This window comes from Dendrobium catenatum, unplaced genomic scaffold, assembly GCF_001605985.2.
Source record: "Dendrobium catenatum unplaced genomic scaffold, ASM160598v2 fragScaff_scaffold_85, whole genome shotgun sequence".
In the NCBI taxonomy this organism is placed as follows: domain Eukaryota; kingdom Viridiplantae; phylum Streptophyta; class Magnoliopsida; order Asparagales; family Orchidaceae; genus Dendrobium; species Dendrobium catenatum.
Genome location: NW_021318547.1, coordinates 3943 through 30480, shown reverse-complemented (window position 1 = coordinate 30480; position 26538 = coordinate 3943). Strand labels below are relative to the sequence as shown.

Below are 26538 nucleotides of genomic sequence, written 5' to 3'. Positions count from 1 at the left end.
TGACAAAGAACTATCCATACTTGCTATTAAATTGTTAGTTCCATGCTGTATCACAAGCAAAATTCAATGCATCTAAACAACCTTAACATCAATATGAATAATTTATTGATTTCATGTAAATAGAACAAAACCTCAGTAGCAGCTGATGAATCCCATAGTACCCTAAACCATAGACTTCAACAAATACCACCAAATTCAATCCATTAACCTTACCCCAAGGATCAAAATCTTCCTTTTTCTTCCCTATTAGTTATTACAACCAGTATTTTCTCCATAAATATCTTCTTAGTCTTCTTCAAAACCTTCCACATGTCCAGCTTCTGATAACTCCTTTTCAGTAATATCCAATCTTGAATTATTACTTTCATCCAATACAAAATTATTTTGATCAGGCGGTGAACCTTTTTGGCCTCCAAAACGCACTGCAAGCCTATCAAGTAACTGTTGGGAATCCAACTGGGAAACCATGATGCTCAGGTTGGTTTTGCCTTTCCAGCAAACAATAGCAATGGCTGATGAATCCGCTGAATATTGATAGGTTTTTTCATTTCCTGCAAACAAACAAACATATAAAAGGTCAATCAATATGTTGAAATAGCCAAATAATTCAAAGTTGTCATTTTCTCTTACCTTGCTTCAGAACTATCACACAACAACCCGACATGAGGATCGATGCCTTCTCGCGGAAGTCATCATCGACAAAATCAGGAAATTTTATCGTCCGATACTGTAAAAGGTGTCGAAAATCTGCTAAGGATGCACACAAAATTTGTTTACCAATGTATGGAAGAAGTAATGGCAGACCCTCAGATGACAACCGGAACATGCATGTGGTTGAGGCATCCTTACATGATTGCCGCTCCTGATTCAGCAGAAAAAGATGAAATAAATTTAGGAAAACCTGCTAGCAAAAGAACCATTATCATTACTACAACTATAGCCATGGGATTTTGAAAGATGTTGGTCAACTAGCCTATGCTGTTGGAGAATAGTTTCCAGTTCTTGCATGACAATCTATAAACTAATGGAAGCTTTCTAAAACAAAAATATAGGCAGATTTTCAACCACAAATTATTATAATTCATAAGCATGTCTTTCACAATAGGCTAAGAAATATATTTTAGTTGAACTTTAAATAGACAGGAAAGCCTTCTCTAAACTGATATTTCAAATAAGTAAAACATATAAAGTGGAAAGCTCGGTTTTATCCTCCAATGGAACTTTTCGATATTTACATCATAGTTTGAAACCTGTCCGAAACTTAAATTTCCACATCTTCTTGTGAAGGAAAATTTGAGTTAAGAAAATAGGTCATTAAAAGGGCAATTAGGCACTAAGAAACACTATTAAAGTTCAACAACTTGTTTCAATAGTTCAAACTGGAAAGAAGCTAATCATCCCAAGAAAATATTTAGTCATTCAATATAATAATTATTGACGAATATCTTAAAAGTATGAGAGACCAATCAGAAGGAATAACTGACTTAGAATAAAATGGCTGAACTTGAAAATTAAGTTGCACTTGCTTAGAATGGAGAAAATAACAATTTAGTAGAAGAAAATCTAATGTAGACTAGATTTTTTTTTAATTTTAGCCTATGCATCAATAATATTGTCAGGGTATGCAACTAATTTAAAATAAATATGCAACTAATTTAAAATAGATTATTTTAAGATAAATACAAAGTACCCTTCTCTTGAAAAGTAAAGGTTAAACATTTTGATTGAATTACATTTGATAAAAAAAATTAACTTAATTTAAATTTCAAAACAACCTATTTTTTTAGTATTCTTATTAATTGAAAGTAAGGCATAAGGATAGTTTTTAGTAGGCATGAGGCCAAATTACAGATAATGCAGACAAAAGATCAATTATAGATCAATTTTACGTAGGGAGCTAGTAAACATTTACTTTAAAAGGAACAAGGTCCCTTCATTCTATGACTAACGGTGAAGAATCAGCAGGGCAAAATGACTATTGTTGAATTTTTTAAAAAAAGGAAAAAAATAAAAGAATAAATATAGAAGGAAATTGTATGAACCAAAAAGTGAATAATAGAGAAAGAGAAGTGAGGGAGAAGAAGAGGAGAGAGATAAGGAGAAGGAGAGTGAGTGGGCTAATTAGTAAAGAAAAAGAGAGGTGAGAAAAAAATTGAGGTAAATAAAAATCAAAGTGAGAGGAAAAATAAAGGAGAGGAAATTGCTTATTCTTTCATTTGTGGTCATACTGAACTTTCTTTATGCAGTACAAGCATGGTGTCGAATAAGCACACTAATGATATAAGTGGGTGGTATCATAATAAGTATGGTAGTGGTGTTTTGATAAGCATTCAGGTGCTTATCTCTTAGGAATTCTCTATATAGTGAGATTAGATATACTTGAATTTAGAGATTAGTATTTTTTGCATCATATTTTACTAGCGACTTCTTGGCAGTAAATCAATCCCTCTCTCCTCCGAGCGTGTGGACTATTCATTTGGCACAATCAAACAAATCTTGGTGTCTTTTAATGATGCTTGATCTCTTTGTTATTACATTGTGTGCTCGTCACTTTCACCCTTTGTAAACACTTCTACATAGACAAGTAGGTGTTTTCTATATTGAAGTCAATGATTCAGTCAGGAACAAGTAGTTCATGTAATTTAGGGCTCGTAAACAACAACAATGTCGAGCCTTTGTCACACTATGTGGGGTCGGCTACATGAATCTTTTTTCTCCATTGTGTCCTGTTAAAAGTCAAATTCTCGTCTAAATCTAATAAAGAAAGATCATTTCTAATATTTTCAAACCAAGTCTTTTTAGGTCTACCTCTGCCTTTCTTAATATAAGTCAAATCTAATACCTCTACTTTCCTAACCGGGTCATCGGAAGACCGCCGTTTTATGTGACCAAACCATCTAAGGCGAATCTCTCTAAATCTTATCTTCCACTGGAGCTACTCCAACCTTTTCACATATATACTCATTTCGTATCATATCTCTAAGGGTAAAGCCACTCATCATTATCAGGCTCATATAAGTCTTGAAAACTTCTATCATTATGGATGCATAACAATTGATAATAGCATTGTAAAATTTTTATTAGAGAAATAATGATGATCAATGTAGAGGACTCATCATTATCGGGCTCATATAAGTCTTGAAAACTTCTATCATTATCGATGCATAACAATTGACAATAGCATTGTAAACTTTTTATTAGAGAAATAATGATGATCAATGTAGAGGACTCTCTGTGAGCGATATATTGTTAAAATTCACATAAGAGGTAAAATAACCCCACAATGAAAGTGAAATAAGAGTTCCTTACAACTTACTAATTTAGTAATTTTGACAACTTACCGTTAGAATTTGCTTACCTAAAGATTTCCTCGAAATCATCAAGATTGATTTGAATGACTATGCAGCAATATTAAGCAAAAGATCAGATCAACATAAGATTGAATTGTTAACAATCTTAACCCTACATCCACAATTTCATACCCAACTCCCTGCCCTTTCACCAATTCAAAAAAATCAAATAAATCGTACCATAGATAAGCTTAAAACCCTAAAATCTAACTAATTAAAAAACTACAAAATATCCTTCAAGGCCTAGATCCAATTAGGAGATCATGCGCATGCATCAAACTTGGATTGTTTCTGAGAACAGAAAGATGACTACAACCAAACTCGCGACGCAAATCTCGAATCATAAAAATTGCATGTTAGTCAAATCGTGACAAAATTGCATGGTTTCATCTTGAAATAAAAAAATTATCCATATTCGCATAAAAATCCCAACATAAAACTTATATTGCTTGCTTCCACTATTTACCTAACATAAATGCCATTCAAAAATCTAGCACACCTTGACTGAAAATTTTTCAATTAACCTGCATAAGGTTTTCCAAGAAAATTTGACCATGTTAGGATATTGATTTCATTGAATGGAAGCGACTCTCTATTTTCTAATTTTGTGACACAATTTAAAAAATATATTGAAATAATGGCATCATAACATTGCATGCTAGATTTCTTATAGTTGGCATAAAAATATGCATTCAACAATAAATCCCAAGCATAATGGAACGTGTAAATAAATGAAGAGTTAGTTAACTTGGCATCAAGTAGATGCACAAAAAAACTATAGAAGTTACACAACACGTCATGCTCACAGAATCATTACTTTCAATAAAGCCATAAAAAATATTCATGAGAACAATAGTATGCTAAATAATACATAGCCTCGTGATAAAAATTAATAATTTGATGAGAATAAGCGCTCTAAATAGAAATGATAAAGGAAACTTCTTTGGGAGGTCAACTTCTTAATATTCCCACTAGTTTGCATTTCTCCACAAATTGATGAAATTGCAGTGAGCATACAAAGAGAAATGCTTCTTAACGAAACAAATTGATGAAACAGTCCAACCACAAATAATAGGCTTTACATCTACTATATGATGTTATCTGTTCATATACTATGCTCTCCAGTAAAATAACGCAACAATAAAGAAACATGAGGCAATATTTTAGCGGTAAAACTATTAAAGAAGCATGTTAAAGGTAATGGTTCAGGGCAAAACATAAACCACAAGTCAAAACAATTTTCTGTAATTTAAAAATACACAAATAACACAGATTCTAAACAATACTTACAAAAACCTTCAGACCAAGCGAAGTAATCTTGAGTTTCTCCCCAACTTTGAAATTCAGTTCTAGAATGTCATGAACAGACTTTGATACGTAGTAGATTCTCTTCACATGGTTGGCATCAATATTTCTAGTAACAAGGTGACCATCGAGCAGAAACAAATCACTGATACCATAAAAAGATCTGATACTGTTGATAGTGTTTTCATCCCTGAAAAGCACAACAGGGTCAACCCCTCTCCACTTGCCTTGCATTTGTAGCACTCCTTTGGTTTGCCTAGTTTCCGAACTGTCATCCCCAATCTTATCAAATGCCACTACTTTTTCTGCCTCATCATCTTTGGAATATGGGTCTGGTCCTTGTGACCTAAATCCAGTTTCTTCTGACACCACAGATGATAATTCATCGGTTGAATTAAGACCAGAAGCTGCTTCTGCTACCAGTTGATCATCCCTCTCAAGTCCCAGACTGGTAGTGCCTTTTTGTGTATTACGCTTCCTAGTAGATTGGCCAATCCGTTTGACTGAATCATCTGACCAATATAACGGCACAATTATATGACTAAAACATGGAATTCAAAAAACAATTACCGATGGATGATATGATTTTGAACATTACTTTGGCTGATATGAATATAAAAGAGTACCATGTAATGAAGAAATCTTCCGCAGAACAGCAATGAAAAATGCTCCACTATTTTGATCATGAGGAAGTATCCTCATGCAACGTTCAAGATCAAAACTAGAAACTCTAGCTTTCATTTCATTCAAGTCATCCTGAGACGCACCAACTCCTTTATCATCCTCTCGTTTAATAGCATCTTTGCTTACATCAACCAGAGTGGCATTATTTTTAATTTTTTTCAATTCGTTATCAGGATCTATGATATTTACAAGATGATCTTTCAACTCAAAACTGCATTTATTTTCTACTGCTGAGCTATCCATCACATCCTGACTATCACACTGAAACTTCTTCAGGCAGCTTTGATCAGAAGGAAACATACTTGGAAAGATCACTCCTCTCCTAGAGATGGGAACATCTTCATAAGCTGCTAGCCAAAGTCCCTTATCCCGAACCTGCTACATAAGAGGTCAAATATGATTACCACAGAGAAACTAAGAAGAGAAACTTATTAAAAGCACAGGAGTATTATTAAGAAATAGTATGCTTTTTATCTAAAAAAAAAACAGAATGACTATATTTTCGCATTAGATAAGGGCAAAAACATATTTTGTGTGGTGCTAGAAAGCTATGATGCACCGACACTTCTCCTCAAAGAGGCGTGTAGTGTCCGACATTGTGTCCGACACGACACTCGTCCGACACTCCTCCGACACGTGTCGGACACGCCGAAAACGTGTCCAATTAAAAAATATTAATGTAAATTGGACACGCGTGTCCAACACGCGTATCTTAAATATTGTATGAATTTTTTTAAATATAATTTCTTGTATTTTGCGAGATTTAAAGTAAATTTCTTATTTCCTATCCACAATACAAAATCAACGTCCGCACTTAATTCTCAATCATCGAATATTCTCATTTTCATTTCTTTTTGGCAGTAAAGATATTTTCATCTCCTCTCTCAATGACTGATAAATGGCATCGACACCTGACTCTCGACACCTAAAATATTAATTGTTGTTTTTTTAAACTTACCAAAAAAAAAAGCTAATGTACATGCTCGGTACTGCTACGTATCGCTAGGTACATGCTCGGTATCGCTAGGTACATGCTCAGTACTGCTAGGTATCGCTAGGTACCGCTTAGTACATGCTCGATACCGCTAGGTACAAGCTCGGTACCTAGTTATCATGAAATTGGTTTATTATTGCTTGTGATTTTTAATATAATGTCACCTTAATTTCTATATATTATATTAAAAAATTATTATGTCGTGTCTACGCCGCACCCGTGTCCTATATTTTTAAAAAATGTCGTGCCCTGTGTCCGTGTCGTGTCGGTGCATCATAGCTAGAAAGCTAAACTAGGTCAATTTTAAAAAGCCTACATATTAGCCAGCACTGAACAATAAACTTGAGAATAACAAAGATTTCAAAACATAAAAAATGATAGCTTTATCTATTCAGATGCCATTAAACTTCTTATGGCTGCAAAGAAAGCTATAATGATAAAAATATAATGATTAAAATATAAGTATTTTATATGACTTAGAAAGAAACCTAATAAAAAAATCAACTTGGACATACTGAGTCGTGTGAAGCCAGAATATTGAGCTCAAAAATGATTTTGAATTATTTTTTAATTTCTTATCACTCAATCAAAAGTTTGCTTTGAGCTGATTCAAAATTAATTAAACATACATAATTAATTCATAATATAAGAAAATATCATTTGGAGGACAATAGCTTTCTATTTTTATGAGAGGTTATGGGCAGCCTATCCTTACTTCAACTTTTTTTAACCCTCATTTCCAGTAGCTTAATGATAAATGAAGAGGGTTACGATAAGTCTTTTAAATAGTAAACAAGTTCAGGTGGTTATCCGGCGTAAGTCCGGCATCAGCTGGTGGTGCGGCGGTGGTCAGACCGAAGTCCGAGCAGTGGTCAAGGAGGAGCTAGGTGGCAAGAGCTATCTCCGATCTCTCTTCTTGCTTCCTTGCTTTGGACCTAAGGAGTCTATTTATATAGTTCCAAGAGTGGCACGGCCAGTAAATAGGAAGAAGATCAAGGGTAAATTGGGAGTTGTTTGAATGGACGGCCGATGTTGATTCCCTTGATTGTGAATCGGTTACAAGACATTTGAATGTCTTAATGATATCAAAATTTAGCAATCTTGGGCTCGTTGGATTCATCTTGTCAAGCTGCTCAATTTGAATATAAGTATGTCATGTTTGGAAATCGTTTGGTAATCCAAATTATAGTTTGAACCTTCCAAGTGTTCTTTGGGTCTTTGATTTGGACTCATTTGAGCTTGGATTGAGTCAAATTTAGTGTCGTTGGGTTCGTATTTCCGAGAAGTTCAGTTTGACTATAAGTTTGCTGAAATCGGAGTTCACATGGTCCCGGATTTAATTTTGGAAGTTTGCAACTTGATTTTGCCTCGGATCAAGATAATTTTTTTATGATATATCAATTCCCTTATACAGTTACAAGGAATAAATCAACTTGCTTTCTATAAGAAACTTCTGCTGGGCAGAAAATCTGCCATAATTTGGAGAACTTTTGTTCAGCATAGGGGTCAATTTCCTGTAAACAAAAGTTGTTCATGTTATGTTTCTTTTCCAAAATAGATGCGAAGCTTCTGACAGCTCACTCAAGCTCAGATCATTTCCAATAAAATAGAGATACTCGATGTCAGTTTTCCCACAATCTAATCGTGGTCCTTCACATTTAGGTTAAATAAGAATAGGGAAAGAATTATTACGCCAAACACTCCAGCAATAACTATATCAACCTGAGCATTTAATTATAATAAAAAGAACAGGAAATAAGTTTTTTATTACAAAGGCATGTTCAGGAAGTTCATCAATCAAACTCTTGAGCTATGTAACAATAAAAATATCTTATTAAATGGTTCATTGAAGGAATTTTGGCAGAGAACTTAATCAGAGAGAAAATAACCTTCCATGTTTTAAGACCAGGTCGACGAACCAATCCTGGTAACTCATGGGAAACATCAAGAAGCTCAACTGATCCTTTATTTCTTCGAAGAATCTGGTTGAGATGAAATATAAAACTTTTTAAGAGAAAAAGGCAATAATAAATAACCCATCAAATATATTCTAAAAAACATGGACAACAAATTGTTTGTTATGATGCTTAGAAGATGTACTATAAAAATTATGAACTTTGTTGAAGTATTTGATGCATATCAATTTTCCCTATTGTTCATGTTTGCTTGGTGTAAACGAATAGAAACAACAAGTCCCAATTGTTCATGTTTTCTTGGTGTTAACGGATCGAAACAAACAAGTCCCAGCTAGTTCACATTCAGATCATTTATAACTTAATATACAAAGGTGCAATTCATGTATTTATCCAATTTATTTACTTGCAACGACAAGACACTTGTTAGGTTATGCAATAGGATTGATCCTATCTTAACAACGAACCATTAATGCAATCTTCAATCTGTTGCATCTATATACTCCCATAGATATAACAGTTAATTATTGAGCTAGATCTTACTAAATAAAAAATACTTAAAAAAGTTATTCCAATGGCATAATGGCATATAGCTTGGTCAAGAGAAAGCTAAATCAAAGGAACCAGAGTGTGCATAGTTGGTCATCCCAAAGAACTAAGTGAGCCCGCCAGGTCTGAAAAACCTAAGTCCAACTAATGTTTTGCCGTAAAAACTTCACCAATAGCCAAGTTGATGAGGTAAAAATGAGAATATTAAAAATAGATGAAAGGAAAAACAGGTAAAAATTGATTGAGGAATCATTATATTAAAGGAATAGTAAGAGTAGCATTCATTGATAATATGATTGTAGAAATAGTCTTGGGGAGTAGAAAATGCATTCGTATGATAGGCAGATAAAATTAGTGCCGAAGGACAAAAAAAAGAAAAGGATAACTGAAGGGACTTGGATATAAGTTGTGCAAAAAGGTTTACAAAGAATAAGTTTTAAGTCTCCATTTCTGTAATGTCATCTTTTTGCATTCATTTGTTTTAAAGAAAAGATTGTAAAGCACAAATGTTGCATAACCAAGCCTTATTTGTATGAATTACATCAAAGTAATACATGAATTTGAAATATTGAAGCATATCAAGATTTCTCTAGATTTTGTTGCTACTAAAATCAACATAAGATTAATTTGGACAATTTTGGTGAAGTGTGAATTTATTTAGGATAATTGTAATGACCTGTCTAAACTGGTCATGCCAATTCAAATGAATTAATTTACATTTGGCATTATCTCACCAAACCAAGTACATCAAATAAGTAACAACTTTCTCTAACTCCAAAATTTACGAAAAACCTTATTCATTCATGAACTAACTTCATAAAAAGAAAATCGAATTTAAAATAAAAAGAGAAACATATTCCAAACAAGTTCAAAATTTAGTAGCCGTCTTATACCAATGTATTTATCGCCGCCTAATGGTCTAAATTTTCATCCTCATTCAATTGAAGATTTATCTTCACCCATGAACTAATTTGACTTGATTTTCAACCTAAATGTTATGATCTGCAACAACAGTAGCAATAAGTCTTTATCCCACTATATGGAGTTGGCACATGAATCATTTTTCTTCATTATGTCTTATTAAGAGTTAAATTCTCATTTAAATCAAATAAAAAAAATGTAATTTTTAATACTTTCTTATTAAATCTTGTTTGGTCTACCTCTACCATTCTTAACATGGGTAATCTAAAACATCTACTCTCCTAACACGAATTAATTTATATTTGGCATTATCTCACCAATACCAACTTTAGGGTTGTCAATATTTAACACGGCCCAAAAATCCGACCCGAAATTTTTGGATTAGGGTCAACACATTTCACAAATGGTTCGGGTTCGGATTCTAAAATTCGAGACATTTGAAAAAAAACGGATCGTGTTTGGGTCAACTCGCTAACCGGAAGTTGACACAGGCTGACCCGATTATTTGGCTCCTTCAACAGGCGAAAGCAGAGGAGAATGAATGCGTGACTACGATGATGGGTCTCTCGCTCTGACTGGACTGGCACAAGAAAAAATGAAGAGAATTCACTGATCTCCTCTGGACCAGATGCACGCAGAAGCCTACTTAGCTGCTCGATCCTCCCATGTTATTTGTCTCAGAACTCCTTTTTCTGATGCCAGTTCACTTCTAGTCAAGTTCTACCCTGGAAATTGAATCGCAGTTTGGTTCTTTCCTACCACCGCGGTGCCAAACTCGGAAAAACGCCACCTTTCAGCGATCTAACTTCTTCACAATAAAAAGGCTTGTCTGCTATGGAAAAAGCAGTGGAATTTGGGAAAATGTGGGAGATGAGATTGTTGAAATGTGAATGGTAGGGGAAATAGATGATGAAAAAGAGGAGGTGAAAAAAGAGTTGAGCTAGAAGAAAACCGGGTTGTGTTAGGTTGAGCCAGAAGGACAACGACGACGAGACTACCGATTGACAGGTCGGGTTTGGGTCCGAGAAAATGAACCGTTTTTAAAAACGGGTTGGGTCAACTGATATCAGATCAGTTCCAGGTTGGATCCGCACCCAAACTGTGACCCGACCATGACAGCCCTAACCAACATCATCAAATAAGTAACAACTTTATTTAACTCCACAATTTAGGAAAAACCTTATTTATTCATGAACTAACTTCTTTAAAAAAAATCAAATGTAAATTCAAAATAGAAATATATTCCATTATACCAATGTATTTATTGCCACCTGATGGTCTAAATTTTCATCCTCCTGATACCAATCATCAGGCATCCAATTGAAAATCTATCTTCACCGATGAACTTCCTTTGACTTGATATTCAATCTAAATGGTATGATCTACACGAACAACCAAAAAGGCTTTATACCACTATGTAGGGTTGGCAACATAATCCTTTTTTCTCCATTATGTCCTATTAAAAGTCAAATTCACATTTAAATCTAATAAAAAATGTCATTTTTAATACTTTCAAATCAAGTCCTTTTTGGTCTACCTCTACCTTTCATAACATAGGCCAAATCTAAAACATCTACTCTCCTAACCGGAAGGCAGACATTTCATGTGACCAAACCATTTAATGCGACTCTCTCTCATCTTATCTACCACTAAAGCTACTCCAACTTTTTAACATATAAACTCATTTTGCATTATATCTCTAAGTGTAAAGGCACTCATCCACCTAAGCAAACTCATCTCTACAACACTTAATTTTATGTTTCTCTTTTAATGGCCAACATTCTATGCCATAAAGCATTGCAGGTCTCACCACCATCTTATAAAATTTTCCCTTAGGTTTGAGAGGTACTTTTATATCACACAGTAGGCCTGATGCATTCCTCCACTTCAACCATCCAACTTGAATTTTACTACTAACATCCTAATTTATTTCACCATTGCTTTGAACAACAGACTCGAGTTATCTAAAACATGCACTTTTTTAATGACTTGATCAACCAAAGTCACAATCCCACCACTAAATTTGTTATTTTAAAAAAATCAAAATCACTAGAAATTTACATCAAAAGATCAGACCAACAAAACTTCAATAAAAATGGTCCCTTTGATCTACCTATAATCCAATGACTAAATTGTGATCATAAGTGAACAAATTGATCAACTACCAAATTCAATCCCAAGATCAATTTCATGTTCACCTTGTTAGAATGTTATCAAGGAAGATGCATGGTAACCTATTAATAAACTAAAACTTAGAACCATACAGCATAGACAATCATATTGCTTTTTTGAATAATATGGATGAGATAGGTAATAGAGTGTGTAAGCATACTTCATCAATCCTGGTGGTCAATTTTTAAGGCTTTGTTTAGCATAGCTTTATACTACTTGTTTCTAGTTTTTCTTTAATAGAAAAACGGGTCAAAAGCTGAGAGAAAACTCCAGTTGAAGGAATGCAAAAGAGCAGCTTTTTAGAATAAGGATACAAGTAGCAAGAAAATTTATGGTTTAGCACTTCTATTTAATCAATTAATTATATGATAACTGAACTAGTATATGCAACCATAACTCTTTAAGTTTAGACAACAAGTCTTAATATGATTTTATCAAACAATTATTTATTTTACTGGATAGCATAACATCGCACAACACAAAACAATAATGCCAAACAGAGCTTAAGACTGCTCAAATACTAGCAAGCATCCACAGTTCTACCCATACCACTAATATAAAAGTCAAGTATTTGACTAAAGTTTGCTTTCATATAAGAAGGTTGCATATTCTTGCTGCAATAAAAATAAGAAACTATTCAGGGAGTGAATATATTAATCGTTACCATAAAGTAGAATATAAACGTTTTTACTTCTAAATTTTGCACAATCGATGCATGAATACAAAAGCAATTACATAAATAAAATAAATTAAATTAAATTAAATTATAGTTTGCTCAGAAGCAACCTCAGCTACAACAGCCTCATTTTCAACTGGATTCATTGAGCAGGTCGAATAAACCATTCTTCCTCCCACCTTGAGTAAGGTAACACCTGCCATAAGAAATATAATACGAGCTCTATTTACATAAGAGCATCTCTCATGAAATAACAGGAAACAAAATCATAAACAACTCCATACAAGGATTAATTCAGAAATCTGATTTCCTTACTGCATCATTTATACAGATACCACCTTGAAATTGCAAAACTTGAGCAAGGATAAGCAACTCATTACTTTAAAATGGAAAAAATGTTTCATGAAAAGGTAGCCATCGCTTTCCCAAGGCCCGGACAGTATTACATATGAAGGCAACATTAAAAGGTTCAAATAAAGAAGCACAGATGACAGATCAACTCCTTAGTAGCATAAGGAACTAAGATTGAAAATTCAAATAAAATAACTCAACAAAGAAATAAAAAATATACAAGCAAAGGCATGCTGAATAAATAATTTCTATTAAAAGTAGCACCCGCATATCTTTAACAGCCACCGGTATACACTCAGCAAAGTTAGGAAGGAATGGCAAAAGCCACTCCGAACTCATTACCACGCATAGCAATTTCCACTTGAAGGCGGTGAAGTCCATTACCCATTCCTGCATTCCTGGACATAATACAAGCTTATTATAAGACAAAACAGAAAAACAGAAAAGAAAACTGGACTGGGAACAAAATCTTACCATTTTCGCCAGATATCAGGGGCCTTCCGCAGAGTACCATCACCACTGCAGGGAACATCACATAAAACACGATCAAATTGCAAAATATCTTTCTTCAATTCCCCTTGTAGCAAACAACTAGGAAAGAATTGAGCTTCATGATTTGTAACTATCAAGTTAGCACTGCACATCCTTTTAGTCTGATGGATAAGAAGGTTGCATCTTTGAACATCAACATCATTGGCAATGACCTGAAGCGTCATATAGTAAAGGTACTCGATATGGATACTGAAGACCAACTTATTTCAATTTCAGACAGAAAATGAATTAAAATACATGGCCGACAGCAAAAAAGATCGAAATTATAAAAAAAATAACACACAAGTCCATGAGGGAGTGAACCAGGCTTAATAGACTGATGTATTATTTCAAGCAACTGAAATGTTTTTGATCCTGGGGCTGCACACACTGCACAAATCAAGAAGACATTTGTCACTATAACACTTGATGTTAAGCAATGAAAGTTTTTATACATGAAAATTAAATATGCAAAAACTTCAAAATAAGTGTACATTAATTATAAATCAAACTCTTTAATTATTTTTCTTATCATTAACCTCCACAAATTTACTAGCCTTAAAAGTTCATTAGCAACTCAGCGTTCACAAAGGCCGTAGTATTATAGTAATTTGCAATTTTGTTAATGATAAGTAATTTGAGGTATTATAGTATGTTGCAGTTTTGCTCATGATAAGTAAGTAAAAACACTTCAAGCCCAAAAAAATTAAATTTCCTTTTAAAAGAGGTAGGAGGGTTGTCTCTATCTCTTCCATTACTAGCTGCACCAGAGAAAACTAGAAGGTCGTGGTTTATGGATGATGCCACTCAAGAAAAGAACAAACTCATATCGCATATATTCCAAAATGAGGCTACAAGTTGAAAAAGCATTAAATCGAATGATAAAGTAAAACAAACTTCTAAGTTTAAATAGGCAAAGTTAAACAACTGGCTTACTGTCAAGTATATAGTGATCAGGGAGTACATCCAGGAACAGAGGTGGTACCTACAGCATAAAAAGTCTAAACTCAATACCTTTTTTTTGCTGTGAAATATTGTGAGGTACAATATGCAATTTTAAAGAATATGAACAGGACAAACAGAGGGAAAAAATGCATCACACTTCAAAATAAAAATTTAAAAATAACAATGATGAAGAACTTACATACCATGCTTACAGCCTCTTGCCTCGTGATGGTGCCAACCTCATTCTCTTGTTTTAAAAACTCATGAAACCTGTTTGCCGGTAAAAACACATAACAAGAAAAAATTCAAAAAATTTGACAACAGAATCACAGCGAACCACACACTTCAAGAAAACAACACACTAAAAAATGTATATTTCGAGTAGGACCACAAACATAAAAATGAATAACTAGAACATCAGGACATAAGTGTCGAGCATCTTTTAGGAGAAGGAATCAGAATATGCTAAGATCAACAATTTTGCTCCAATCAATTAGTCAATCTTATGAAAGCTAAATTATAATTAAGGAAATTTTATTTAGTTCACAATGAAAGGAGGTCCACATTGATGTGTAGGGAGTGGTAGCACCGTTTAATTTTTTTCAAAATTTTAATTTTACATTTAGAAATTTTTTAAAGATTTAAAATATATTTGTGGATGAAACAACCCTCAACATCCGAAAATAGCAGGAAAATGATGCATATCCAAAAAGCTAGCTTGATCGGTATGAATATCGAGGTAATACTTGAATTAAAAACTTCCAAAATTGAATTCATGAGCATTAGAACTCCTATTTCATCCAATTTGAGCCCAAATGAACCCAAATCAAAAACTTAAAACATACTTGAAAGCTTCAAGACATCAATTACGGGATCAAACAATCTCCAATTTTGATGTGCTTACATTCAAATCAAGCAGCTCAACAAGACGTATCTAACAAGTCCAATCATCCAATTCTAACATAACTAAGGCATTAAACTAGTTATAATAGAGTGTTTGGATTATGGACAAATCTACGAAAATGTCCCTCTCAAAAAATCTTTAAATATTGCCTTATTCTGTATATGGAAGGCAAGTTCAAGAGAAAAGAGAGAGCATCAAAACTTTATAGCATTTTTTGGTGATCACTGTCGACAGCCACCATCAAAAATTGTCACCACCATTGCTAGACTTTTGTCATCCGACTATTGTCCCTTTGCAATTAAAATCTAACCCTGTTGGATTTTTATTATGACAATAAGTTTTTTTATGATCCATAAAAAAGCATACCATCCAAACATGTTTTTGTTTTTAAATCTTTAAAAAAAAAAACTAGAAACAAAATAAAATGAAAAAAATAAACATTTTCAAACATTTCCTAAGCTTATATTTCCTATTAGCCCACGCGGATTATATTTGCGTCACTTTGACAAAATATTTGAGCAAATCCTACTAGTTTTGAATTTGCAAATTCAGTACTTTGAAACTATATATTCTATATTATCCAACAAATGTAGGAAAAATTGTCCTAATTCTATAAAATTATGTTGAAATTGTCTTGAATCATAGCTAAATTGACTTTGTTTTAATTGCATTATTTATTTTTTAAATTGATTATATTCTAAGTCTAGAAAATATTGTGGTACAACCTTAAGCTAGGATATTAAATTTAATGTAGGATATCTTAAAGTCTAGGATTTCTTATCCAGATCTAATATGTGATTTGGAGCCAATGTAACAATTATGCAACAACTGGCAATACACTAGCCATTAATCTAGTACAACTATTGTTTGCTTTTGATGATAAACGAAGCATGAGTTAAATCAATTCAAACAAAAATTCCTTCTACTACAAAGTAATAACCATAATTAAGGATCACAAAAGCCGCAAATCTAATTAAAACTTTATGCAATTGACATAAATTTAGATTGTATAAATTTGATCAAACACAATCTCATTTTCAATCAATAATAAAAAAAAATGTAAAAGAAGAGAGTTGACAGAAAAAGGAAGTAGAGAAAGAAATAACCTGAAAGCAAACCTTATGTTTGTAAATGGAGATAACTTATAAAGATCTTCAAGCCGCATACTTAATTAAGGATTGCAATCCCTTAATAGATGAAGAAGAAGACTATACAACCATTACAAGAATTTTTATTCATGCCATGAACTAGCCTTACATGACTTGGATTTTTCATATTTATAAATAAATAAAAAAACAAACTACAAAAAAAAAACTAATAAATAGCTAACTACAACTAACAAATTGCTAACAAACTGCTAACATTTTGAAAACAAACACAATGATATTAACTAGAATAATTTTAATAAAATAATGAAATCTAGAATACAAAATAAAATTTAAATTTGTTATCCTCATTGCGCATACTTATATCACAACTATGGCCTATTACTATTGAACATGATGATTGAAAAGGTGGGACTTGTATAGATTGAAGTATAAGTTCGTATATTATTCTGAGAATCTTTCACTTCTTAAAACTATAGTCGTGCTTGAAATTGTAAGAAGTTTTGGGTGGCATACGAGGAGCGATTTCCAAATTTTCAATGATTGAGAGGTAGTATAGCGAGCTCCTGAGAATATAGTAAATTCTCTTATTAAAACATGTTCTCTGGAATGTCTTGATGTTCTAGCTATTCGTATTTATGTTTGTGGTCCTATTCAAAAATCTTTTTACTTTGTACTGTTTTTTGAAGTGTGTAGCTCGCTGTGACCCTGTTGTCAATTTTTTAAATTTTTTCTTATCATGCATTTGTATCAATAAATAGGCTTCATGAGTATTTGAAACAAGAGAAAGAGGTTGGCACCATCACGAGGCAAGAGGCTGTAAGTATGGTACGTAAGTTTTCATCATTGTTTTTTTTATTTTTATTAGGAATTTGGAATGCATTTTTTCCCTTCGCAGGCTGCAATAAAATATTATCATGAATTGGTGGTGTGTATCCTCTACAAAGAGTAACGAATTGTCATTTGTAGTTGCAGAAAAATTCAGATCTCTCAACTTCTTAGTAGATTATAATTCCACCTCCAAAAAGAGGCACGACATTATCTTGTACAGGAGGTGTGTATGTCCCTTTCACAAGCTCGAATATAATATTGTCTTGAATAAGCAATGAATACCCCATTTTAAGATAATCATCAAGAGTATTGAACCATCCTAAAAATAAAATTATGAATGACACCCAAAATTTTTAACATTTGTGAAAAAGCTTCAAACATCCTCTAGAAAAGAGGGTTGACTGCTCTGTTTGGAGAGATTATGATCCGAAAAAATTTTCACTCCAATTTGAAACTCCAATTTTATCTCAATAGGGGGGTAATTATTATCCAAAATTGTTGTAGAAGTGGTGATATTGACAAAATTACTCCAATTTATAGAGTTTGACAATCAGCTTCATATCAGACTTCTTTTTAACTTTATATCAGTACATCTGTTTCTTTTTTATTTTATATCAAATTTTAATTCAATCATTAAATTATTCATATTTTACATTTTTTTAGTATTAATATTGAAAGTATCATTACATTTGCTGAAAACTGTTAACTTATGTAGCTTAAATTTAATTTATTAAATGATTATTGTATGTATACATGATATACAACTAAGTACTCTAACTAGTAAAAGTGACACTTCATTTTGTGTTTTGTGCATTAAAGAAAAAATAATTTTTACATATTTCTTTGCACTTTATGCTTTGAAAATAATAAATACAATAGACTAAAATTGAACTATTTAAAAATAAATGCTAAAAACAGCCCAGGTTTCAAAGGTAAATAAAAAATACAAGCAAAATAGAATAACTGCATATATCTTGCAGCAGGGAATTTATTCATTTAAATTGGTTGTCTTGCACCACCTAGTACAAGCTCACTTAATAATATCATATGCTACCTAAAAGAAAACAAAACCTCCCTGGAAAATTGACCTTTGAGCCAAACGTACAAGTTTTGCTCCCATGCGTAGAAATTTTGTTAAGCAACCAAGACATGCTGAGCATGTAGTACAGGAAACCAGTTTCAGAAGTAGTCCAAACTTTCATAAACAATCAAAGAGACGTACACTTCTAAAGAAAGAGAGAATTTTTCACATCATAGCAACTATTACCTCTCAAGTATTTGATTCTTCCTTAGCTGCATACGAGAAAAATTCAAATGCCACGCAAGCTTATCAGGATACCAAGGCAAAGGTCTAATAGCTTCAATTTCATAGTCATTACTAGTCTGTAGAGATACACAAAAATGAAATAAATATAACTGACATTATAAGAATTCCAAAAGTTAAACAAGGAGTCAATGAAAGTACAGGTTCGATACCTCAGTATCCAGAGACTTCATGAACTCATTTTCCAACTGCAACCGTATATCCTTGAAGAATTGGCCACTGTAGCATAATGCAATCTAACATCAACTTCCATTGTGAAACGGGCAGTTAACATGGCAATGTGCCATTATGAACAGTTGGTTATGGTAGATGTGAAATATTCAAGAAATCATGATTGATTTAACAAATCTTTTTTATATGCAAAATAAAAAGAAAAAGACCAGGATTCACCAAAATATAAGGGTACAATCAGAAGCGCAAAAAATTATGCAAGAACGATGTATGGAAAGCTTAATAAACAGATTGTAATGCATGTAAGTGCAAAAAAGAACAAAATCAAAACCTATTTCTCAAAGAGGTTTACTTGCTAGATTAGAGTTCTTCCATTCCTGTCCGTTGGAATGGAAATGATGAGGACATCCTTTGGCCTAAGCTAAGTTACGTTTCTAATTCTTAACTTTATCTTGCATGATCCACATAAATTTATAAAAGCAAACTTTAACAATTCTCTTTTTAATTTTAATCGTAACTCCTAGTAGTTTCACATCAGGAAAACGTTATGCCTTCCAATTCATGAACCATGACGGACTAACATTTTTAGTTGGAACTTGCAGTGGCGGTGGAATAGACCATATTTTTGTATTAATTATTTGAGGTCGGCTTAATGAATCTCATTCATCCTTGTTACATGTTGCATATGCTGTTAAAGCTGCATTGCACAATTTTTTATTTGTATGACTAATATTCAAGTTACCTTCAGTACAGCCCTTCATCTTTCTAATCCATCATCACTAAGCTTATCAAATAATCATTAGTGCATCTTCTACCCTTCATTATGCACACCTAAACAACTTAAATCTATTTGTCATTATCTTATATTCAATAAATGTTACTAATAGCAGGATAAAAGACCAAAATAAATGACGAAAGATAAAAAAATTCAACAATAAATAATTGGAAGAGGAAATTCTCATTGCAGTTGGCCAAATTCTCATCAATTGGGGTTGTTTTTATTAAGCCTTGTACTCCATTTGTTCTTGTTTAGTATACTATTAGATGTTTTGAATCTAGCTTGCATAATTTTTTTGGCAAAAATTCTATCTTTGTTACCTTTGGCTTATCCCTTTTGTTCATTCTCAACCATTACAAATGCCTAAGCACCAAAGTTTAATTTTCACTACCATATCTTTAAATGAGATTTGATCCTAAAATTCCTCTCATACAACTACTGCTCCATCTGTCTCTTCCTAGCTTCACTTTACATTCATTTTAACATTCCCATCTTACATTATCACTTAATAGATTCTTGAATGACTCTGATCACAGTATTAAATCCATAAAAGATAATGACAATCAAATGCAAAATAGGGCAGATATACACCTTAAACTCACAAATCCAAATTCAAAGTTCATAGTCATGTTTCATGATACAGACAAGGCAAATTGAGATTTTATATACTTTACTTATTTCTATAAAAGCAACCTCTTTAGAGTCTATACTTTGTACCAAGACCAAGTTTTTAAGCAGCAAAAGGATTTGTTCATTTAGGATTTGAAATAGCACCTTGGGTGGGAATTGAGATGAGTTACTTTGCCATAGGCCTAGTCATTGATCCCAAAGTTTAGCAACAACAAAATGAAAATTATTGGCTGTTCAATTTCTCTTCGGCATTCATCCATTCCTTCAACATGTATAATCTCAGTTGATGATCAATTCCATGGTTCTCAATCTTGCCACTACTCTCTCCCGTATTTTTAAGTAATATTGTGATTGTCTTATCCATAATTTTCTAATCATATTGCCTTCACTAGGCGTGTAAGTGAGCCAAGCCAGCTCATGAGCAGGCTCCTAATTATTTAATTAATTGAATTTTTTTACTTACATAAATCAACAAATAAAAATTTTACTCCGATAAAATCGGCTAGTATTAAGAAAAAGTAGACTTCTATTCCCAAAAAAAAAGCTAGCATTTTAGAATATCTTTATCTTTCAAGAAAAAACTGCTTTGCATTAATGAAGTTCTAGCTATTTTTTAAAAATGAAAATATAAATATAAAACTATGGACTGGTTCTCAAAAATAAATTAAAAAAAAAATAGTTGCCTCCTCTTCTCCCCTTCTCACGTGATAGTCCAGAGCTCGAAATATGCAGGGAGGATTTTAGAATATATTTATCTTTTCAACAAAATGCTGCTTTGCATTAATGAGGTTGGAGCAATTTTCAAAAAACAAAAATAAAAAATACAACTGGCGGACCGGTCCTCAAAAATAAATTAAAAAAATTACCTTCTCCCCTTCTCACGCAACAGTCGGGAGCTCAAAACGCTTCTTATTCTCTGGCAACAACCTCTCCAACGGAATCACGTGAGGCTGCCTTTTGCGTAATCTCACAATCTACTCGCGAGCCCATTTATATTACCACGAGCCGAGCTCGAGCTCATCTTTTGAGCTCAACTCGAGTTCGAGCTCATGATTTACCTGACGAGTCGAGCTAGAGTTAGGCATGACTCGAGCTCGAGCTCGACTCAACTCGACTCGTTTACAACCTTTGCCTTCACTACCATGCATCATGTTGGTCATGGAGGTTGTAGATGTTGTGGCGGTAGTTGTGGTTGTAGAGGACATACACACTATAGACGCGGCAATATTTCTTCAAAGCGATGTTGGACCAAATTTGGCTAATCCTCTTTCAACCCAGCATGCATCTACGACATTTATTCTTGGTGATGGTTCTTTCATTACTATCACTCCTATACATTTTGTCATGCTTTCTCCAGCGAAATACGATCGCTTGATTCAAAACTCCCAAACCTCCACATCTGCCTCTCATTATTTCCTCTAGCTATACTGCAGAGGCCTCTTTAGGCATGTTCTGTATTTCAGATTTGGATGCCTCTTCTGATATCACAAGTAATCGCAAAACTTTTGCCTCTCTGCATGTTCTATTTCCTCCCATGATTGTACCCAATGGGTCCCTTCACATGTTTTTGGCAAAAGCATTGTGAGTCCTTTGATCACATGCCCGATTTCCTTTAAAATTTTTTGCTCTTCTGATGTAGGACTAAAATGTTTTTAAATGTATGCGATACGAAATTGCATGATTTCTTGAATTAAGCAAGTAGGATTAAAATTATTAGCAATCGAAACGATAATAGAAAACAAGAGAGGGGTGCCTACGTTTAGGCTAAGCCACTTGCCAAACGCTTGAATTATCAAAATAAGTTAGAAACTCAACAACATGCGAAGTAAATAGCTTTCAACAAATCCATAATCTAACAATAAGATTAGAAGAATAGAAAGCACGCTCAATCCTACGTTTACTAAGCTTAGGCATAAGGCGAAGCACGACTCCTTGTGATTCGTCATCACCTACAAGGTTAGGGGATTAGGAAAGTAATTAAAAAGGGAAAGAAGTTCACCTTTGTCAAAACCTAGAAACAAATAGGCGAGAAGTTGAAGAAGTTCGTCGTAGCTTCCCTTGAAGGTTCAACTGGAGAGGAATAAGTCTCTCACAAGCGTTTAAGGGGCTGTTTGGTTGCCTCATTTTTTTGTATTTATTTATAAATTAATTTTTTAGTATAAAGATTTTAAAAAAAAAAAGTTTTAAAAAGCAGCTTTAGAAAGTAATATTTATCCCAAACAATGCCTAAGAGCTCTTTAATTCGAGTCTTATGAATGTGACAAAAATATTGAAAATTGAAAATGGCGGTGCGAGAGGTTTTGATGAAAATACTAAAAGATGGCTGCATGAGTATCCATGATTTCTTTCAAATTATTATAAAAATCATTTTTACTTTACTCTGGATCTACCTAATCAAACAAGGGAAACATTTCTCCTGCGTTTATTTTGCAGACAACCAAACAGTCTCAAAGTATTTGGAATACAATACATTTACTTTACATTGAATTTAGTTTACACTGCATTTTTTTTTCAGACAGCCAAACAGCCCCTAAGTGTTGAAGGTAATAATCCTTTGCTGTCCTTGCTGTTTCCCCTTGAAAGAGAGGTTTCTTTCAAGAATCCAAGTAGGAAGTGGCAAGAGAGGGTGGTCGGCCAAGGGGGAAGACTAGGGAAAGATTGAGTTCAGATTTAGAGAAGAGGATTATGGAGGGAAAGCTGAAATTAATTTCCAAATCAATTCTCTAGGTTTGGAAATAATTTAAAAAGAATATGGGGTAAGAGAGAGGGGGTGGTTAGAGTAGGACAGAATTTGGGATTTAATTCCAAGGGGGAAAGCTTAATTTTGGGAAGGAATTAAGTTTTTTTAAAAGAGAGAGAGAGAGAGAAGTTTGGAATTGTTTCCAAAGTGGGGAATTGGGTTTTAGGAAAGAATTCATAATCCAATCCTAGAGGGGCCGGCGACATTGATGGACTTGGAGGGGATTGATGAGAGGGATTGAAGGTTTCTTAATTTGGGTTTAGGAATTAGGAAAGGTTTTAAAAAAATCCAAATGAATTTGAAATTCAAATATGCTTTAATTTAAAAACTTTTCTAAAATAGATTTCTTAAATTAGGAAAGAAATTTTCAAATTCAAATTGCTTTGAAATTTGAAATTAAGTCTTCCAAAATTTATAATAGTCATTTATGGAAAGTATTCACGTAGTGATGTGAACTTTGGAGGGAGGAGGGAGATGAGGCCGGCGGATTGGTGGGCTTGAGAGCGGGAAATTTCGGTGGGGTGATGATGAGGTTGGGTTTGTCAGATGAGGGTGGAGATGGAGTTGAGGTTACCCGATGGCAAGTGGAAGTTGTATGGTGGCCAGCGGCTAATTGAGGGAGGAAGGAGGGAAAAATGATAGATAAGATAGAACCATTAACCTGGCCGTCTCCAAGGTTGGTGGGTGATCCGTTTTCTCTCTCCTAGGAATTCGTCTCTCAAACACTCTCAAAATCTCACAATGAAATCTAGCAAGGGGAAAATATTATCAATCACTCATTCATTAAACTTTCAAAGTGAAATATAGAGGCTATAAATAACCTCGTACATAAGACTCAAAATACGAAAGACGACAATGCCCTCAGGGCTTACATACGATCTCCCTTAAGGGGTAAAAAACGGAAAAATAAATACAACATAAATAACAAGAAACAAATAACATAATAAAACAAATACATGAAATGACTCAAAAATACATCGACTCGATCGTAATCGTAGATCGACAGCCATGCCTCTGATACACTTTCCATGCTCTGATGTCCCCATCATCTTCACTATCTTGTTGAGCCACATGATTGTTCTATGATTTTTATCCTTCCCATTATGTCTCTCAGGATATTGGCTCAAAGAAGAAAATTGGTGGGGTCTACTACCCTAAAACAAATGTTCCTTATGCACCATTTCCACCATTAACACTTTCATTGGTATTGTTGTATGAGTCATCCTCCTTGCAAACTTCAAGATTTTATCTTTGTTATATCCATATGTACTCAAATTTATTTGTGGTTCTTCGTTTACTCAAATTTGATAATCATACATGTAAATTATATAAACACCATTGCATGTATTTTCCATACACTACCAATGGTAATTGTCCTCGTCATTTTAAAGTAAGTCACTCAAACATTTGGAACCATATCCATGTCCTTATATGGCCCTTCATAATTTTAGCAGCTTTATTACTAATTTTTGGGTTTCTTGGATCTACTTACTAAATTGTCACTCAAAGGTCCTTTCTGTATTTAGACTTTTTTTAAGAAATATAGGTTCAATCGTCATCTTTAATCAAAACCTTTAGCATTGATTATGTTTTAGAATTCATCCAATTTCAATTTTGTATATTATGCTCTATCAATAATAGCATTCATCTAACTTAAATGTCCTTATACCTCTCAATAGCATTGTGTTGTTGGATAAAAAAATCGCTAACTCCTTGATGTTCTCAGAGCATTGACGTTTCACCTAAATGCACATCATTAATTATGTTTGTATGATGTCATGATCGTTTGCTACCTCATTAATCAGACCTCTTTTCCACTTCTCAACCACACCCCACCCCTATCCACTCTTTATTGCAGTCAAGTTGTACCTACTTTATTCATGCACTTCACTTGAAAGAAGAACTCTCTTCTTACGCTATTCAGTGTAGCTTTCTTGAATACTCTCACACTCATAAGGGTTACTGCCTTACTGGTGTTATAATCCGCATACAAAATGAGTATATACTTATGTTGACGTCACATTTTATGAAACTACATCTTTCTTTTCTCCCTCCTCTACTCTTAAACCTGCAGCATGAGAGGCTCCTCTTCCTACTCCACACATTTATAGCAATACTCTCATCAAACCTGACCTGCAATCATAATAGCACCTCCAACCACATTGTTAGATCCAACTGAATATCCGCCAATCGATTAATCATTTAACCTGCATCCACACATTGCGCTCGACAATTGTATATGACAACATAATCTTATTAGCTCTTATATTTCATTTGATCATTTACCTACTTCATTCCTCCCTTGGCTTCTCCTTGTCATTTATATATATTCCCGAGAATATTAAAATGCATTACAGAATCCTTTATATAAAAAAATTGCCATGGATATTGAAATAGACGCTCTTACCAATTGTCATACTTATGATTTGGTTGCCCCCTTCCTGGGTTAAAACCAATTGCATAAAAGTTGGTGTTCGCAATCAAATGTCATTCATATAGATTGATCGATTCCTACAAGCATGATTGGTGGCCAAGAGTTCACCTAGGTTCATGGGGCATACTATTTTGACAACTCCAGTTGCATGCATAAACTCCGTCATAATTTGTTTATCTATGGCCATCGATCAAGGTTAGGCTCTTCTACAAAGGGATGTCTTTCTTTATAATTAAAAGCAAGAAGTAATTTATATTAAGCAACCTCTTGGGTATGTTGCTAAAGGGAAGAATCGTATAGGTCTAACCATGAAGACTATCTATAGTAAGCCCACAAGCCTAGTTTTGACAAACTTTGTAAAACCCTTTATTTTGACAACGTCTTGCGCAGTGTAAGTGAACTCAACCTCTCTGAGGTAAATCATTACCTGCAAAAATATTTTCACCAAAAGACTTGAGACAACCCAAGGACCTCCTTAGAATTGAATTTGTCGATAGTAAAGCATCTATTTTCCATAGGAAATATGGTACTAATCTTCTTGAAGAAACAAGACTTTTTTGTTGTAAGCCTACTAATTCCTTCATGGAAGCTCAGCCCACATCTAATAATGAAGAACCTCTAGATGATCCATCTCAATATTTAAAAGTTATTGGCCAGCTCGTTTAACTTATAGTTACCATGCTTGACATCTAATTGGTCAATTGAATGATGAGTTGCCCATGTAAAATAAAAAATAAAAAAATTAGCATTGGGAATCTATTCTATGGATTCTCAATATATCAAAAGTCTGCAGTGAAAGAATTATTATATATTAAATCCAAGTATCAAATATTAAAGCACTCCCTTGGCTTCTCCATATTGTAATATTTTTGTCGTCATCTAAATTACCAGCAATCATATTTTTTCATGAATGAACTAAATATATTGCCATTTCATAAGAAGAAATTTGTCACTCCTCACGTCTCCAGTTTAAAATAACTGGCGCATACCTTTACCAATGCACTCTAGGACACCTACTTTATCTCATTTATGGAACAAATTAAAGCTAATAGACATATATATGCTCTAACTTGAGGAGTCTTCGCATATAAAATGACAATGAACGGCTTAAAAATATGTATGAATAAATGAAAGAATTACCTGGCGTTAATTCTAAATGCAGCTGGTAAAGGCTTCCTCAATAGGCTGATAAATTCTTCCCACTCCTCTTCAGGCACAATTACTTGCCC

General features: G+C 33.6%; 1 protein-coding gene across 1 annotated transcript; it reads right to left on the bottom strand.

The window, feature by feature from the left end:
* Positions 1-26538, bottom strand: LOC110094233 (tRNA (cytosine(34)-C(5))-methyltransferase; the record flags this gene model as incomplete). Its single annotated transcript, XM_020819415.2, is given in 14 exon segments — positions 1-551; positions 631-862; positions 4641-5167; positions 5282-5714; positions 8223-8315; positions 12675-12760; positions 13258-13313; positions 13390-13619; positions 13751-13836; positions 14383-14431; positions 14595-14661; positions 18500-18615; positions 18709-18775; positions 26450-26538. Coding segments are annotated over 14 exon segments (2397 nt in total), but the record flags the coding sequence as incomplete, so codon positions are not given.